We start from the raw sequence: 18,850 nt of genomic DNA, 5'->3' as shown, positions 1-18,850 counted from the left end.
CCAACACAAGCTATAGTTACTTGAAATAGCTCTAATTATAAGCACTGAATTTTTATTGTGTACGTTTGAAATATGAGCCTAACTAAAACTTCCCTGTAATCTTATTTGAAGTGAATATATCTACAGATATATATATATATATATATATATATATATATATATATATATATATAAATACACACACACACACACATATAAATATATCTGGAAGATTAAAAGCTAACCACCATACAACTTATAGATTTTGTGACCCCTTCTCATTTCTCATTATTAAATAACTGAATGAGTCGCAGTTCCTTATTCCAAACATATAATGTGAGGAGCGAAATAAGGGCCTGATTTAGAACTCAGCGGATGGGTTACTCCGTCACAATGGTAATGGATATCCTGTCTGCTGAACTCTAAATGCCATATAATATAATGAGATTTAGATTTCGGTGAAAGGGATATCAGTACCCATTGTGATAGACTAACATGTCCACAGAGTTCTAAATCAGGCCCTAAGTTCTTAATATTTGTTGATGTGTTTTGGTGGTATATCATGTTGTTAACCACTTCATTTAGAAAAATTGTTTGGAAATCTTCCACAGATAAATTCACATCAATTTAGACACATTAAAGTATGTTAAACACCTGCCTTTTTCTTTAAAGCTCACACTAGTCTGACAAACGGCCATGTATATTTGTCTATGTGTATTATTACCTAATTATGACTCTGTGAATCACAATTAGGTAATTGCTATTCTAATGTCTGAAACTCTGATTTTTTTAAGTGATTCCTCTTGGGTCTCAAATCGACCTATCTCATTAGTCTTAATGAAGTAGGTCGCGATTTTCACATTAGGAAACGCAAAAGTGACAGGGATGGTGCTCTGCTGGGGACCACCATGTCTGTAATTGTTTTTAAATAGATAACAATGCAGCCCATTTTCCTTAAAGGAAATGGGATGCATTTAGAAAAGAAAAGTGAAAAGTTTTCTTTTCTTTTTTTTTTTAAGAGTATGAAGTGGTCCGTGGGACTGCTGCCTGTTCTTAAATAAATATTTTGCATACTCTCACAAAGGGGAAGTGGTCTGTTGGGGACCCCTTTCCATTTGCGAATGGGTTACCACTTACTTGAAGTAGATAGTAAAATGCAAATGGTTTATGACTGCATTTCAGTCGAAAAACATTCACACATACTTCTGCAATTCGGTATTAGGAAGAGACTCCATCAACACGTCCCTTCCTAATACTGAATCGGTATGTATTCGCAATTCCACATTGCGATTTGGTAACATGTTACTGAATAGCAATTTGGAATTCATACACACCAAAATGCTTTTTACCGGTCCCAAGCGGCTGGATTCCTCAAACTGAGCTGTTTGCAACTGGTAAAATGCATGATATATGTGGACCTTAGCCTCTTTATATCTGGGGGAGTTTTGCTTTTTGTATTTACAACCACCTTTCTCCAGGGGCTGAGAGAGTTCCTTCAGGTCACTCCTGCATTCTTTGGGCTATTCGGGGTGGGGTTCACGTACCCAGTCTCTCTCTAGTCAGGACAGATGGGGGTCCAGTCCTCTAAAGTCAGTGGTGCTTGTGCTCTTTGTGAAGTAGGAAAACAGGAGGCCAACCACTTGACTATTACAGAGGAGTACAAGTCTGTGGGTACCACAAGGCGTCTTTGAGCCCTTGAATGAGTCCTCTTCTTCCAGAAATAGTCAGGAGTATTCTGTGCTCCAGTAGGCCTTTTTTATTCAGGTAGAGTTTTCCTAAGTCCAGGAATTATCTGGGGAGGTGGGAGTTGAGATGCCATATTTATCCTGTGCACTAGCCAGTCATTGGGAATAGTCTGCCACTCAATTCCAATCACTTTTTCACAGCACTCCCATCCATTTTTGTAGCCTTCATGTAAACCTACCTTTTTTAATACAGCAGAACCGTCATTCCAATAGAAAGGCCTGTTTTTGTTCATTAGTCACTACCTAGTTAGCTGACCACTCTTCTTAAATGAGAGCGCCCACACTGGTTTTCTCTCCCACTGTCACCGGACCCTGGCTGCCTGGCGGGTATTGTAAATGAATTAAAGAAGCCCTCCCTGGCAGTTATACGTGCACGTTCTAAGGCTGTTCTTGTTGTGCTAGATGTTCCTGTCCACTCCCAGATTACTAATATCTTCTAGGTAATTACTACTCAATACTTCCCTGTTCTTTCTGGTTTCGAAGGCAGACAATTTTCTTCTGAGCCAGGGTCATCACCTCTCCCAGCTAGGAAGGTGTGTTTGAGCTATGGAGGTATGAGGAGTAACAGAATGGGCTTTAAGACAGACCTTGCTCAGGCTGCTTACAGTCAATTTTCATAAATTTATTTTCGCCCTCAAGGTATCAAAAATCGGAATCCACTATTAAATATGACTTTATAAATTAAGTAGGAAATAATTGTAGAGACTTTACAAACATTTTCCCAGGTGGAGACAAATAATTGAATTTTTAATCACACCTGTCCAATGGAAAATGAGGATGAAGTTGCACAGTGAAATGGCTCCTAGGCCGTCATTCACAGTGAGGACACATTTTTAAATATACAGTTTGCCACTTTTTTAATGTCTTTATGTTGTAATTGGGTTCCTGGGTAAGGGGGTAAACCCTTCTCAGGCAGCAACCAAAAGTAAACCCAAATTAACTTGTGTTTAACCCTTTGATAGCTTGAAACAAAAATAGTCAGGCTTAACTTAGAATCAATGTGTAAAGTAATAATGCTGCACTACAACCAGTTATAAAGTGGAAACACACCCCAAAGAAAATCCCACTCCCCACCGATTTAGAGAAATAGAGGAATATTTAATAACTTATTTGATACCAAAATGACAATAATCCAATCAGTGGAACCAGAGATATGCAATTTCAAAGATTTAGATAAAAATAGTCCTTAGAAGGTTAAAGCACTAACGTTAATTGTCTCGTCACGCCGCAACATGATAAAGGCACACGTTCAAGCTGACTGCAATGGAGCAAGGGCCAGCTACAGGGTCCAATTTAGGCCAGCTGAGCAAAAGTTGGCTGCAGAACAAAGGGAAGACCAGCATTGTACAGCAGAGGCAATGTAAGGTCCTTGCATGGATTTGCATGACACAGCTGCGGTTCCAAAGAAGCTGCAATGGCGATGCAAGGGCCATGCATGTAGATGCGTTGTGCAACTGTGGGTTCAGAGGGACATGATGTGACGATGTAAGGTTGGTGTATGGGGATGCATCATGCAACAGCAGTTCTGAGGAGCTGAGGTAGTGAGGCAATGTGCTACATTGAGATATGTTGCACAGTGGCGAGCCTGACTTGCTGCGGGTTGCATTGCAAAGTCCTGCATCAGGGATACACTGCGCTTTGGTTCCCGTGTGGTGTCTTGTGAGGCAATGCCTTTCACTGCATCAGTTCTGCTGACACCATAGATGGGCTAGCAGAGCAACTTCAGGTCCACTTCCAATGGTCGAGGATAGGGAGTATACCACTTGAAGGATTGTTGGAGATGGTTCTGTCATTGATGCTTCTAATCAGGAGTAGCTTAGCCCACTGGCCCTTGGCATCACTCTGACAATCCTGGATTCAAGATGTATCCCAGTCCTTCACTCAGCTAGCAGGGTTACAGAGCAGCAGTCCTTTTGGCAGAACAGCACTGCAGTCCTTCTGAGTCTTCCACAGGTCCAGAGATATACTGTAGAGTTCGGTCTGAGAGTCCAATATTTATATATGGTGCCCACTTTGAAGTAGCAGAAGGTTCTAGAGGCTTCCATCTCCCTGAAGTGTCAGGCATCCTTTTCCTTCATGCCCTAGTACCAGATTGTCTGGGCTCAGAATAGACTAGTGCCAACCCCTTTGTGAGTGTGCTGAACAGAGCCTTTGTGATATGTGAATGTGGGAGGTGACAGCTCCTCCCCCTCATCAAGTCAGAAATGGCCCATCCTGCCAACACCTATTCTTCATTGGCTCATTGTCTGGAAGCAATATGCAAAGACCAACTGATAGCTACACTTTGTTATGTGACCCAGTTAACAGGCTGCAGGTACCAAATCGCTAGAACAAGAAATTGCCAACTTTCTAAAAGTGGTATTTTCAGAACTGAGACTCAAAATCTGACATTACCCATTAAAGGGCTTTAAATTGCATGTATTTAGACATCAAACTAGTCATTCCTGCCTGCTGCCAATTGAATGGGCTCACTTACTAAATGTGATGTTAACCCAACGTAATCCTATGGGAGAGGTAGGCCTCGCATTAGTAAAAAACAAATGTAGGAGTTTTTTACGAGTAGGATGTCAAGCTTTAAAGTACATGTACAACTTTTTAAATACACCTCACCCTGCCCTCATGGCTGTTTAGAGCCTACCCTAGGGATCAAATAACACCTGTAATATAAAGGAAGATCTGTGCCTGGCCTGGCAAGAGATTTATCTTTCCTAGGCCTAAATGGCAGTTTAAAACTGCACATACAGGCTGCAATGGCAGACCTGAGATATGTTTTAAGAGCTACACAAGTGGGTGGCACAATTAGTGTTGCAGGCCCAATAGTAGTATTAAATTTACAGGACCTGGGAACACGTAGTACCACTTTACCAGGGACTTACAAGTAAATTAAATGTGCCAATTTAGTATAAGCCAAATTACCAAACTTAAAGGAAAAAGCACAAGTACTTTAGCACTGATTAGCAGTGATGAGGTGTGCAGACTCCTAAAAGCCAACAAAACAGATTTAGAAAACAGGAGGGTGAAGACATACATTTTGGGTATGACATTGCAGAAAGGGCTTAAAAGGCAGACTTTAAGGATGAAATTCTAATATATAAAATATTTCTTCCTACATGGCAAAGGTACTTTTCATTACTATGAGATTCTGCAGATCTTTTAAGCTGCAGTCCCATATATTTATATCACATAGGGAGTAAGGGTAATACTAGGAGTGGTCATTATTTCTTCTCTGCCAGTGAGTTGGTAGAATTTTGTCCACTCCACATTATGCTTGTAACTCAGAATTTTGGGCAAATTCCACCACATGCCATGTGGCGGAGTTTTTTCTCCCATGTGGCTCGCCAACTGTCATTTGCACAAGCACAAGTGAGAATTGATGTCCCCAGGTGAGATTTTCGGTTGCTAGGAGGGTAGGGTGAGATTTTCCCAATGTAAGCAGCTGTGGATGGTCACGTTTAAAATGTACTTGAGCGGCAGAAAAATTAACTGGAGCAGCACTGACCTCTTGTTTATTGCATAGTACAGTTTGTACTTATTTTTCAGTTTGGAATGAGGTCCCAGCGTTGACCTGGCCAGTGCACTGCTCTGCCTCCTGTGGCTCCACCTTGCAAGTAGAGCCCTTTCCCTGGCTCCTTTGAACTCCTGACCCCTGTCAGGAGTTTGAGGCCCTCCTCCACCCGCAGGCTTCTGCCTGCGCCTCAACCCTGGTGTCTAGTGGGAGAGCTCTGCTTTCCTACTAGGCTACCTTATGCCTCTCTCCTCATTTTCTCCTCCTTTCTCTGCCCCTTTGTGCTCCTTTTGCCTCCCTACACTCTTCCTCGTTTTTCTCTCACTACGCTCTCTCTCTCACTTTCGCTCTCCCCCTCTCTCTCTCCCCTGCTGCTGCTGCCCCGCGTCCCACCCCCTTTTTTTGCCCCTCTCCCATTCCCCCACCGCAGCCACGCACATCTTCACTATGACGCCGCTACCCTCAGCACCGGCTGCTCTCCTGCCTGCCTTCAAGCCTCCCTGCAGACCACCCGCGGAAACGTTCCTGCCAAAACGGCACCTACACCAGCCTCCACAACAATGACCCACCCACCAAGGCCGGACGCAACCATCTCAGATGTATCCTCCTCAACACCCGCTCCCTCCACAAGCACACTGTAGAGCTATGGAATCTACTCAACTCCGCTTCCCCAGATGTCTCCTTCCTGACCAAGACCTGGATGAACCCCTCCTCAGCGCCTGACATCACCATGGCCATCCCAGACGACTACAAGATCACCCGCAGGGACTGCTCCAACAAACCAGGAGGAGGCATCACCATTGTCCACAAGAAAACCCTCAGGATCATGATCAGCGCCGAAGACACCCTCAGCACTGCCGAACACCTGCACTTCCAGATCCACACTGACCCAAACACTACCCTCCGAGGGACCCTCATCTACAGGCCCCCCAGCCCCCAACAGCAGTTCAGTGACTCCATCACTGACGTCATCAGCACGCACGTTCTTGCATCCACTGACTACATACTCCTTGGGGACTTAAACTTCCACCTCGAGAACACCAACGACAACAACACTGCCACCCTGCTTGACAAGCTCTCCAACCTTGGCCTCAAACAGCTCGTCACAACACCGACCCACTCCGCAGGACACAAACTCGACCCTATTTTCTCCACCAGCAGTCACGTCTCCTTAAGTCACAACACCGAACTCCACTGGACAGACCACCACTGCATCCACTTCTCTTTCAAGAAACCCACAACACACCGCCATCCACAATGGATCCCCCACCGCAGTTGGAACAAGGTCACAGAAGACCAACTCATCGTGACCCTCTCCCGGAACCATCGACACCACCGACACTGATGCAGCTGCCTGCAACTTCAGGCAATGGGTCGACACCTGTGCCAATACTCTCTCCCCCCCAATCAAGATTCCGTCCAATAGACTCACCAACAGAAAGGCCTTCTGGTTTACCGCTGACCTCCATGAATCCAAGCAAACCTGCTGAAGACTCGAAAGAAAGTTGCACCAAGATCAGACTCTGTAGAACCACACAGCCTTAAAAAACGCCATCCGCAGACACCACCAACTCATCCGAGCCACCAAGAGAACCGCCTTCAAAGACTGAATCAACAACAACGCACACAGCCACAAGGAGCTCTTCAATGTTGTGAAGAAACTCTCCAATCCCAGCTCCAACGCCAACAACATCCCGCCATCCCAAGACCTCTGTGACTCCCTAGCCTTCTACTTCCACCGCAAAATTGCAGCCATCGATGACAGCTTCAGCTCCTAGACCCCCCCGGCAACCACCAACACCACAGATTCACCTCTGACCAAACTCCTGCTTTCCTGGACCCCCGTCAACAACAACAACACCATTGAAATCATGAACACCATCAACTCCGGCTCTTCATCTGACCCCTGCCCTCACCACATCCTCAACAAAGCAAGCTCCGTCATCGCACCACAACTACGGAAGATCATCAACAGCTCCTTCAAGCCCACCACCTTCCCGGAGAGCTGGAAATACACCAAGATTAACGCCCTCCTCAAAAAACCCAAGGCGGACCCAAAGGACCTCAAGAACTTCTGTCCTGTCTCCCTGCTCCCCTTCCCGGCAAAAGCCATCGAGAAGGCTGTAAGCAGACAACTAACCTGCTTCCTCAAGGAGAACTGCACCCTGGACCCTTCCCAATTCGCATTCCGGAGCAGCCACAGTACCAAAACTGCCCTCATCACTGCCACCGACGACATCTGAACCATACTGGACAACGGCGAAACCGCAGCACTCATCCTCCTGGACCTCTTGGCTGCGTTCAACACCATATTCCACCACACCCTACACTCACACCTCAGAAATTCAGCAATTCAGGAATCAGCGACCGAGCCCTGGCCTGGGTCACCTCCTATCTCACCGGCAGAACCCAGAGAGTCCGCCTCACCCCATTCTGCTCTGAGCCACCGAAATCATCTGCAGTGTACCCTAGGGTTCGTCCCTCAGCCCAACCCTCTTCAACGTCTACATGGCTCCACTCACTAACATTGCCCCATCCCACAACCTCAACATCATCTCATACGCTGACAACACTCAGCTGATCCTCTCCCTCACCAAGGACTCCGCAAAGACATACCTCCAAGAATGAATGAAGGCCATCGCCGAATGGATGAAGAGCAGCTGCCTCAAATTCAGTTCCGACAAGACGGAAGTCCTCATCTTCAGCTTCACACCCTCTGCATGGTCTGACTCCTGTTGGCATACCACTCTCAGAGCCGCTCCACCTCTCTCCGACCACGCACGCAACCTAGGATTCATCTTGGACTCCTCATTATCCATGACCCATCAAGTCAATGCCATCTCCTCATCCTGCTCCAACACCCTCCTCATGTATACCCACCAAAACCAGAAGAACAATCGCCCAAGCCCTCGTAAGCAGCAAACTGGACTACAGCAATGCCCTCTATGCAGGAACCACGGGCAAACTCCAGAAGAGGCTGCAACGCATCCAGAACCCCTACGTACGCCTCATCCTGGACATCCCTGCCACATCACAGATCACCTGAAAAACCTGCACTGGCTCCCAGTCATCAAGAGAATCACATTTAAACTCCTCACCCACGCTCATAAAGCACTGCACAACACCAGACCAGAAAATATCAACAGATGGCTCTCCTTCTACACCCCGACCTGACATCTTTGCTCCCCTGACCTCGCCCTCTCAACCATCCCACACATCCGCAGAACAACAACCGGCAGCAGATCATTCTAGCACCTTGCTGTCAAAACATGGAACACTCTTCCCACCCAACTGCGCCAGACCAAAGACCTCCTTACCTTCAGGAAACTTCTCAAGACCTGGTTGTTCGAACAGTAGCCGCACCTCCCCCCTCCTCAGCACCTTGAGACACTCATGGGTGAGTACTGAGCTTTACAAATTCCTGATTTATTGACTGAAAATCAGGAAGAGCAGTGTAACATGCTGATTACTGCCTGTTCATGGAACCCCACGGAATCTCACAGAGTTTTCAGGTAAACATGCGGAATTCCGGGGAGTGAAACTCCACGAGTTCCATTCATCCATAGGTAATACACTCTGCAGCCCATATGTGATATTTAGCACATTTTCTATGCCTACTGCTGTGGCTTTATAAGAGGAAAATTAGATGGTGCAATAGGGAGAAACCTGATTTATCAACACCATTTTAGGCCCAGAATATAAGCACTGTTGAAATAAATAGCAGTGATGGATGACACAGAGTTGTAAAACCACTATAAATAGGGTCCCGAAAAAGGCAAATAAATTGGGGGTCACCATGAAGAAAAGACAAATTTGCAACACAACCTCACGTTTTCAAGTTGTAATGATTACATCAGGCGTTTTCTCAAAGGTGGCTATCTTTTTGCCTTTCCACCTTTATCTATAGTTTTATGGCCTTCTGATTTCAGACAGACGTTTCTGTCTTAACGTCTTGCCACAAAAAAAAAAATTGCGACAGTGAACCTTAATATCTTTTCAAGAGCCCTTTGTAGTCTCTGGGAAATCTGCAAGCTCTCTGGTCTGGTTAGCACCATCATTTTTGTTGGCAAACAGAAGGATCTGAGTCTTGAACTGTTTCTCTGATGTTACTGTATCTCTGATGTTACTGCAATGCCACCCATAATGATAGTACAATTTTCTTACAACAATGCGACAAATAGGGCCTGATTCCAAAGGGCCTGCACAGCAGTTGTGGAGGTGGTCTCACAGTTGTGGTGGGACCGCTGCGATGGGACACTGCAGTACAGAGGTCTCGCTACCACTGCCGGGTCTCCGCCGTGACTGTGAAGGCCCTTGGAAAAACAGGCTGAAAGTATCCAAGAATTTTCCCTTGTTTGCAGCACATTTTTTTTTCTTTTTTTGGTCCAGCCACTAAAGGCTATATAAATCAGTGACAGAAACAACTAGTCGGTGATAAACTATGCCACTTTGAAACCAAAAGGAAAGAAAATGCTAAGACGTACGATCAACTACCTTTTGTTTTGCTCCTGGAACCAAGGTTTGACAGTCTTCCTGTTTTCTTTCTATTCATACCATACCTGTCAGGCTTGTCCATTATATTTTGGTCCATTTATGATCACCCATCAGATTAATCCTGTAGTTTTTGCCTGAAGTTGCCTTGCATTTGGTGACCTAATCCTCAATCAATCAGTCAATCAATCATAGTTATAGAGCACGGTCGAGGAGCAAGCTGATGTCATCTGTGGCAGCGAGGAGGGCAGTCTCCATGCTGTGGTTGCTCCTGAAACCTGATTGCGGGATGTCCAGGATGTTGTTGTCCTCGATGTGTTTGCAGAGCTGTGCGTTGATGGCCTTTTTGAAGATTTTGCTGGGAAAGGCAGCATAGAGATGGGGGGTAGTTCTTGAGGTCCAGGGGGTCAGCTGTGTGTTTCTTCAGAAGCGGGAAGGTCTTGGTGTGCTTCCAGTCTTCAGGGAAGATAGCCATCTCCATTAAACAGTTGAGAGTGTGGCAGGGCCCGGGTGTGATGGAGACAATGGCTTTGTTAAAAATGTGGTGAGTAGAGAGGTCAATAGGGGCTCCGGACTGGATGCCGCTCAGGATGGAGCGGGTCTCATCCATGGTGACGCTGGTCCAGCAGAGCAGGATTTGTGAAGGTTCAGAGGGTCCGAGGTGGAGGGTTGTTGGTGGGCTCGGAGGGTCTTGGGTTCTGAAGCTATTGTAGATGTCTTTGATTTGTCAGTGGAAGAAGGTGGTTAGTCTGTCGCAGAGGTCCTGAGATGGAGAGATGTTTGCTGTTTCCAATTGGGGTTTAGAAAACTCCTTGACCATGGCAAAGAGCTCTTTGGTAATATGTGCGGTGGCACTGATTTGATCCTGCAGGGTGGCTTTCCTGGTGGAACTGATGAGGTGTTGTTGGGATTTGATGGCAGACTTGAACACCACAAGGCAGTCTGAAGGTGTGCCTGGAGTACTGATGTGCGGGGGAGAACCAGCTGGCGTTCTTGAGGTTGTGTTTTGCTGAGGTCTTTAGAAGTGGTGCTAGGGTGTTGGTGCATTCGGAGATCCATTTGTGGAAATTCCGTGCTGAGATGTTTGCGTCTGTGGTTAGGGGAGGAAGAGACTTCCTTGGTGATCTGGTTTCATTTCCTGCTTGGGGAGCAGAGTGTGCAGGGTGGATGGTCGGTGTGGTGATGGAGAGATGATTGTAGTGGTGGTTAGTCCAGTGTAGCGTGGAGGACAGTGATGTTGTTGCTGGTGTAAAAGATCTGGTCGAGTGTGTGTCCAGCAAAGTGTGTTGGCGAGGTGACCAGTTGCTTGAGGCCTATTGTGGCGAGGTTCTCAAGCAGGGAAGTGGTGTTGATGTTGCAGTTGTCGATATGGTAGTTGAGGTCGCCGAGGAGAACGTAGTTCATGGAGGCAAGTGTGTGGGGATATATGATGTCGACAATTGAGTTGCTGGGTGGGGACCCGGTAGCCTGTAGATGTGGATGCCGTGGAAGGTGGACTTGGGTTGACGTGGATCTGGAAATGGTGGTGCTCCATGAGGAGGGAGTGTTCTTCTGCGTTGGAGGGTGGCTTTATGTACGATGGCCAGGCTGCCGCCTGGTCGAGAGGGTCAGACTTTGCAGAGCAGTTTGGAGTCACTGGGGATGGCGAATGCGATGTTCAGTGCTCATGCTGGGTTTGTCCATGTTTTGGTGAGAAAGGCGATGTCCTGGTGGGTGGAGTCTAGCAGGTTCCAGAGTTCTATGGCGTGTTTTGGAAGGAGCGTATGTTGAGGAGGATGCAGCTGAAGGGCTCCAGGTGCGTGTTCGATGACCCAATGGTGAGAGGGTCAGGTGTTTGGTGTTCGGTGAGGGTGCAGTGGCAGTAGAGGCAGGAGAAGGGTCTATGGGTGTCTCTAGGTGATGGAAGATGACAGGCAGTGGTGCGTCCTGTGTTCAGCGTGTGGAGGGTCTCCACTCGCTCCATGTTGTAGTAACAGATGGTTGAAGGACTAAGGTTCGTGGCGCTGGGCGTGGTACAGGCACGGACAGGCGCATACAGGCTTGCCTTGGGCACACCCTGCGGGTGGGCCTCAAACTGAGAGTCAGACAGGCTTGCAGTTCGATCACAGCAGAGGCAGCAGCAATAGGTGGATCTAAGCAGAGGAGAGCGAGCAGATGCTGACAAGGAGGTCAGAGTGGTCGCCCTCTCAGTGCACAGCAGCTGCAATTCAGAAGGGGTGGGAGGTGGGAGGGTCCAGTCAGCTGGAAGGTGGGAGGGTGGGAAAGTGCTTCGCGGGGAGGGGGCAAGCTGCAGGGGCTGCATTGGTAGGGAAAAAGGGCGGGAAGAGGGAAATGAGCTAAAAGGAAAGAGACAGGAAAGAGAGTGAAGAAATAGAATAAAGACAAGTAAGGAAAATAAATATGACAAAGCACAGAAAAATAATCAAAAATAAAGATGACAAGCACAGATACTCTCACACAGATGGCCACTATGCCACCAGGGATGACTTGCAGGTGGGAGCCTGTGGGTGGAGGTGGGCCTCAACCTGAGCGTCAGGCAGGCTTTCAGTTTGATTGCAGCAGAGGCAGCAGCAGTAGCAACAGGTGAAGCTGCACAGAGGAGAGCAAAAAGATGCTGACCAGGAGGTCAGAGGAGCCTTCCAGTCTTACATGCTTTGTAACTGATGCCTTATTTTTTTTAACTAGATCATTATTTACCACCAAAATCACCACCTGTGGGGTCCCGTGCACAGTGTGTCACTGGATCGAAGCTATACATGACTGAAGAGCCCATAACAAGGGCAAACCCGGTCCTGGGTTGCCTGTGTTCTAATTGAGGTATGACCTGTCTTGGCAGTTCGGGGTGGACTGTTTCCTTTGGAAAAGGGTCAAGACTGATTTGTACATAGCTGGATCAAAAGTGAGGTGGCATAGTGTGCAAAATAATGAGGGACTGGGATGCGTAGAGTATTACCCCTGTGTGAGATTAATTCAAGCTTTCCAACAATCATTTTTGCATACTTTAGTATAATTTCAAGTCAGAATTTGACTATTGGAAACACATTGAAAGTATATAGTTAAGGAAAAACGGGTTGTATTATGCACTAGTTAAGGGCAATGGCCGCTTTTTTCTTTTGGGGTTTTGATGAAACGGTTAGCCATTCGCAATGCCATTCATCTGGCACTAGTAGTTTTTAAATATATAATGTAGGAAGGCTACTTCCAATGGCCCTGATGCGCTGGGACTTGAGGGGCCCACTACACCCATATTATGTCTGTCCAGGTTAGAAGAAGCCAAACGCCACCTGCAGCAGCAGAGATATCAGCAGCCTGTTTACTGTCACTCCAGTGATCTGCAGAGCTCATGACAGTCATCTTGAGGAGGCCGCCGCAGTGACACTGGAGCTGCACCATATTTAGATGAAGATTTACTTACTGCTTTAGTGCACTAGCAAAGGTACACGCTGGTGGGTAGAGATTGTCAGGTGAAGGATACACAGCTGGTGCTTCTAAAGAGAACACTGTTGTCATCTATTGAGCTTCAAACGTTTTTTTCTGTGCCTATGTTCAATGACGTTCGGCAGGCATATTCCTATTTAAGAGTTCCACTGCCACCCTCAAAATGTCATTATTAAAATGTTATTAAAACAAGTACAATATATTTGAGAACTGGCTTTAATTAAAATATGCAGAATTATCAAAAATATCTACATACTGGAATGTAATGAGAAAGCATGGAATACATGATTTTGTTGACAATTGTATTGTATAGGTATTAGAGTGAACATATCCGTCCATGTTAGATAATGTTAAGTTAGATTTTTTGTATATCACAACATTCTCTAATTACTCGAGGCTTTCAGATTATTATGGGCTAAGTGAGGCCTTCGACTTGTGGAATGTCTCTGGTTGGCACCCTTGGCATATGGCTCAAGTTGGTGGCCCTTCATTTTGGGGGCATTTCCACCCACTGCAAATGTGAGTAAAAAATTGAGTTTTCTTCTAGATGACAAGCTGTAATTGTCCACCCAAATAATAGGACTATTTCCTCTTGCTTATTGATTTCCTTATTTACCTTTGGAAAGTTGCAAACTGGTCTTCATTCATTCAAGAGCATGCGGAGGTCGTGCTTCAGGCTGCTTAAGTGCTAAACAGTGGAATGATCTCTCTCACTTTTTCAGACTTACCAACCACCATTTTGGTACTGAAAATCACTTAAAACTTGTATTTGCTACTAATTTTGTCAGTCTTTTACATTGACATTGTCCTATACTGGATTACAGGACCAAGACACACTTTTGAAATGAGTTTCTACTTTATAAAATTCAATAATGTAACATAAAAATATACGTGTTCAAGGAACACACAGGTTTATGAGGCACACATGACTGTTTGTCATCCTGTTTGTCAAGAACATATTAAAATATTTGGCTCAGAATTCATGGTCTGTAAATAGGCCCTGTATGCTAGATATAAGTGGCATGACCTTGTACTCTGTATGCTACATACTGGGGTTTAAGGTACACCAGCATACAGAAAACACAAAGCATAGGGCAGGAAGGCCTATGCTCTGTGCACTAGGTGGATGTAGCAAATTGTCCTTTGCTGCATGGTCACCCCACGTTTTTCACCTTTTTCTGGACCCTATTTTTGCTGAACTTAGTGCTCTGTGCATTTTATTGGTGCTAAACAAGAATAACGTTTCTGTTCCCCCTTTAAACAAGGTTCATTGGCTTATCCCAGATTAACATATTTAAATTATCTACAAGTTCCTGGTCTATGGCCTGGAATTGAAATGCCAACTGTGAGCCGCAGCTCCTATTGTACAATCCACAGTGAACAAGGCTACAGCTGAAACGCGTTGGGAGGAACATTCTGTGTGACAGTAAACTTTTTTACAACTGGCTGGAAGTGTCCTGACCTTTTCTTTGACTACAAGGAAATGCTTGGTATATTTTATGGAAGTTCCCAAATCCATGGTCGGACCGCCACGTTTATGAGCCTCAGTACTTTGGGATTTGTTGGGCGAAATATATATTTATATATATCTGTATATATCCAGATATATATATATATGTTATTTTTTGAGAGCCCTAATTGTTCAAACCTGCCAAGTTTCTTGATCATCATCTTTAAATACAGTTAATTCTAAGTGCTACAGCAAAAGATACATGCAGGGTTGGTCTAGCCTATAGGACAAGATACATGCAGGGTTGGTCTAGCCGATAGGACAATCAGGTAGTGCCCGATGAGCTGATCTGACAGGTCAGTGTGTTTGCCAGTTAGTTAGGTGTTTTGAACATCTTTTTATTGTTGATTATCCAAAAAATTAGATTATCCTGATAATAAAACAAACATCGACTGTAAAAAGCTCAATTCTATCCAGTCTTCCACACCATGCAATTCACATATGCAGCGTGTCTTTATATGCGCAAACCCACTTCAGTTTGGAAACACGGGCTCTCTTTTTAGCTTTCTAATTCGCTAAGGGGGGCACTTTTATTTTAGTGCCCATGTCTATTTCCTGTTCCACAGTTCTGATATTTATTTATATATGCATATATACATGCTTAATTAATAACAACAATTGCATAAAATCACAATAAAATTCATATTAAAATACACTCGAAATTAGTAGGAAACATTCAAACAGGTGTATTCAGGTATCGGTAAAACTATCCTAAATATTTTCTAAAATGCACATGCGTTGGATTCGTCAATGTTGGGGCTGCTTTAAAAGGAGCAGAAGCTGGTTCTAGGATTTCCTCAGTAGAGCTACACAGCCTAGCAACATAAGATTCCCACCTGGTGCTGTTCAGCTGATTTTTAGTACCTGTTCGACCCTGAACACGCGGTCGGCATATTACTGTTATTAATGAGCAGACCAGCGAACCCTCCAAATGATAGACCCTCTCCTAACCCCACAGTTAATCCTGGGAAATAAAAAAACATTATTATACATGTTAACTTTATATTCTACGAAACGAATAATGTTGGAAAACTCACGATGAGTAAAATGCCGTGCGCATCAGTTTTTGCAATGAATTAGAAGGGTATTTTCGGGGTTATCTATCAGCGTATGTATGTAGCTTACCTCCCCCCATGCTGCAGGTGGTGGTTCAACTGGAGGGTAATACTTTGGTACGTCCCAAGCCACCTCAGACATGTACCACTTAAAGTCTCTGCACTTGAGGTGTTTGCGCAGGTCCTTCTGGGCCGAGATATCACCCGTGGAGAGATGCCGGTATTCAGGCCTCCTTTGGTAAATGTACTCCGCATACTCATCCATCCATGTCTCTGCCACGCGCTTGAGGTTCTGCACACAGAATAAGAAAGCTGTTAGCACATCATGATCTGGCAGAGTTGAACAGTTTGTCGTTGGGACAGGGAGGCAAGCTTCATCTTTGGCACATTTGTACATTTTGTCTTCTTAACAAGTAACTGCCTCAAGCAGTCTCATCCTGACGATTGATGACTGCATTTAACTTATTACAGGGAAGACGCCTTGAAATGTAATCGCTGAAAGGATATCAATTAAATATACATTAATCAGAAGCTTTGCTGCTACCCAGGGAAAAAACAGATAGAAAAGGTAGGAGCTGTGCAATAAACGTCCTCAGTAGAGATGGCTCCGATTTTAAGGTAGGTCTTGGGGCCACAGAACAATACTTTAATCTGGTCCCTATTCATTTTACACCGACAGACGAGTGCAAAATCGCATTTACACTGACTGACGTGTAAAAATGTGTTGAAGAAACGCTTTTGCACTAGCTGGCCAATGTAACTGTCAGTGCAAGGTGGTCTGAAAACAGAAAAGGGTTTGTTTTTGGTCTCTTAATAACGGGCTTCTATGTCATTGGATCAGCTTCTATATTGAACAACACCATTAGCTTTTATGCCTCCCTCTTCCTTCAATTTTTTTTTAGGTTTTGTTAAGCTACATATTCTAAAGGAAGCATAGAAGTTAGATATTTTTGACCATAAAATGGAATTCAGAAATCATACCATAGGTGTGTTTATGGGATCGTTATTTTTGTTGTTATAGAACATAACCCATACAGTACATAATCCGCAACGCAAACCCATAGCCTGATAAACATAACTGTTTTTTTGTTGCAAATTTAGTGAGTACTTCGGGAAAAAAAACTATTCAATGCCTAGAACCGCTCAAGAACGAATATTTGTATGATTGATAGAAAACGATTTGTGAAGTTGAAGAGGAAGGTAGGAGGAGAGACAGATTAAGTATGTTTAGAACTTTGGGACATGGGGCTCTACGGGGCTTTCTGGCGCCCCAAAATTGTAATTGTCTCTGTGAAGAGCAGAGGTGGGCTTCTCTGAAATCAAAACCACTAGAGAATCTTCTCTTACAATACCGTGTGCAACATGATGGCGTTCTACTGGGATTCCGGAGTATAGAGGAGAATACGGTAAAATGCATGGCCACAGGGTGTCTGCCACTTCAGGCCTTTAAAAAAAAGTCATGCTCCTTCAGGTCTATTAAAAAACACGTCATGCTCCTATGTACCTGAGATTTTAAGACCGTGATGGGGACTTTAAGCTAGTTTTGACAATGAAAGAGGCCCAAAGGCCAATGTCAGTAAGGTATTATGGCCCGTATTTATACTTTTTGACGCTAAACTGCGCTAACGCAGTTTAGCGTCAAAAAGTTTTGCGCCGGCTAACGCCATTCTGAAGCACCATGCGGGCGCCGTATTTATTGAATGGTGTTAGCCGGCGCTAGCAGACCGGCGCTGCCTGGTGTGCGTGGAAAAAACCACGTACACCAGGCAGCGCCGGCGTAGGGAAAAATGGCGTTAGGGCGTCTTAAAAATGGTGCAAGTCAGGTTGACGCCAAAAAATCGCCTCCACCCGATTTGCGCCATTTTTTACGACGCCCAGACGCCATTTACATGACTCCTGTCTTAGTAAAGACAGGAGTCATGCCCCCTTGCCCAATGGCCATGCCCAGGGGACTTATGTCCCCTGGGCATGGTCATTGGGCATTGAGGCATGTAGGGGGGCACAAATCAGGCCCCCCTATGCCAAAAAAATAAATAAAAAATAAAAATATTTATACTTACCTGAACTTACCTGAATGTCCCTGGGATGGGTCCCTCCATCCTTGGGTGTCCTCCTGGGGTGGGCAAGGGTGGCAGGGGGGGTCCCTGGGGGCATGGGAGGGCAGCTGTGGGCTCATTTTGAGCCCACAGGTCCCTTAACGCCTGCCCTGACCCAGGCGCTAAAATCCGGCGCAAATGCGGGGTTTTTTGCCCCACCCACTCCCGGGCGTGATTTTTGCCCGGGAGTATAAATACGACGCATTTGCGTCGCAGTCATTTTTTTAGACGGGAACGCCTACCTTGCATCTCATTAACGCAAGGAAGGCGTTCACGCAAAAAAATGATGCTCTTTCCTCATACTAACTACAAAGTATAAATATGGCGTTAGTTTTGCGCCGAATTTGCGTCGAAAAAAACGACGCAAATTCGGCGCAAACAGAGTATAAATATGCCCCTATGTATGTTTTAGCGCATAGTTTTCCAACTCACCTAGTTGAACAGCAAAATAGCGTTTCTTTTTCAGAATTAGATGCGACTTCCATTGCTTTCGCTGGAATACTGAAGTTGGATTTCTGATATATTAAAATCATTACCGCTGAATAAAAGAGATGGTTATGCCAATTTAATCACAATGAAGCTTACCTCGTGTACTATTTTGTGATATGGTGCATAACACCTCCTAGTCCATACGGTGAAACATCGGTTAAATTACATTTGAATGTTTAATCTTATCTAGAACAACTATTTTTAAGAAATTAATTTCGATAGGAGCGGTGCAGTATATATATATCAAAAAATGAATGTAACTGCATTTAAAGAACTTCATCCCCACACATTTTCGGACTAATTTTTGTTCCTCCCATCAGCTAATGTACTCTGGGGCCAGCAATCGGTTTCTCTAAAGCATCACAGCTAATATGATAGAGAGCGAATAAAGAATTCTACAATATTTTTCACATAAAAGACTCCCCATTCATCCCGACAAAGGCTCCTTTAAAAAGCTATACAGGCGCCAACAGCACGTCTATTCTCTCCACTTGGCCGATGACATCCTATATCACAGGCACCGAGAAAATTAAATGCCATTC

General features: G+C 45.0%; 1 protein-coding gene across 2 annotated transcripts in view; it reads right to left on the bottom strand.

Annotated features, from left to right (window-relative positions):
- The window catches only part of GALNTL6 (polypeptide N-acetylgalactosaminyltransferase like 6), a 2,249,191-nt gene that overhangs the window by 64,122 nt on the left and 2,166,219 nt on the right, over positions 1-18,850 (bottom strand). For both annotated transcript variants that reach the window (XM_069244332.1, XM_069244340.1), the window contains one exon: positions 15,794-16,015. In XM_069244332.1, the coding sequence (XP_069100433.1) occupies positions 15,794-16,015 (222 nt within the window). The remainder of the gene's footprint in view (positions 1-15,793; positions 16,016-18,850) is intronic.

This window comes from Pleurodeles waltl, chromosome 1_2, assembly GCF_031143425.1.
Source record: "Pleurodeles waltl isolate 20211129_DDA chromosome 1_2, aPleWal1.hap1.20221129, whole genome shotgun sequence".
Classification (NCBI taxonomy): domain Eukaryota; kingdom Metazoa; phylum Chordata; class Amphibia; order Caudata; family Salamandridae; genus Pleurodeles; species Pleurodeles waltl.
The sequence above is the reverse complement of the archived record's forward strand: the minus strand, read 5'-3'. Positions and strand labels throughout refer to the sequence as shown.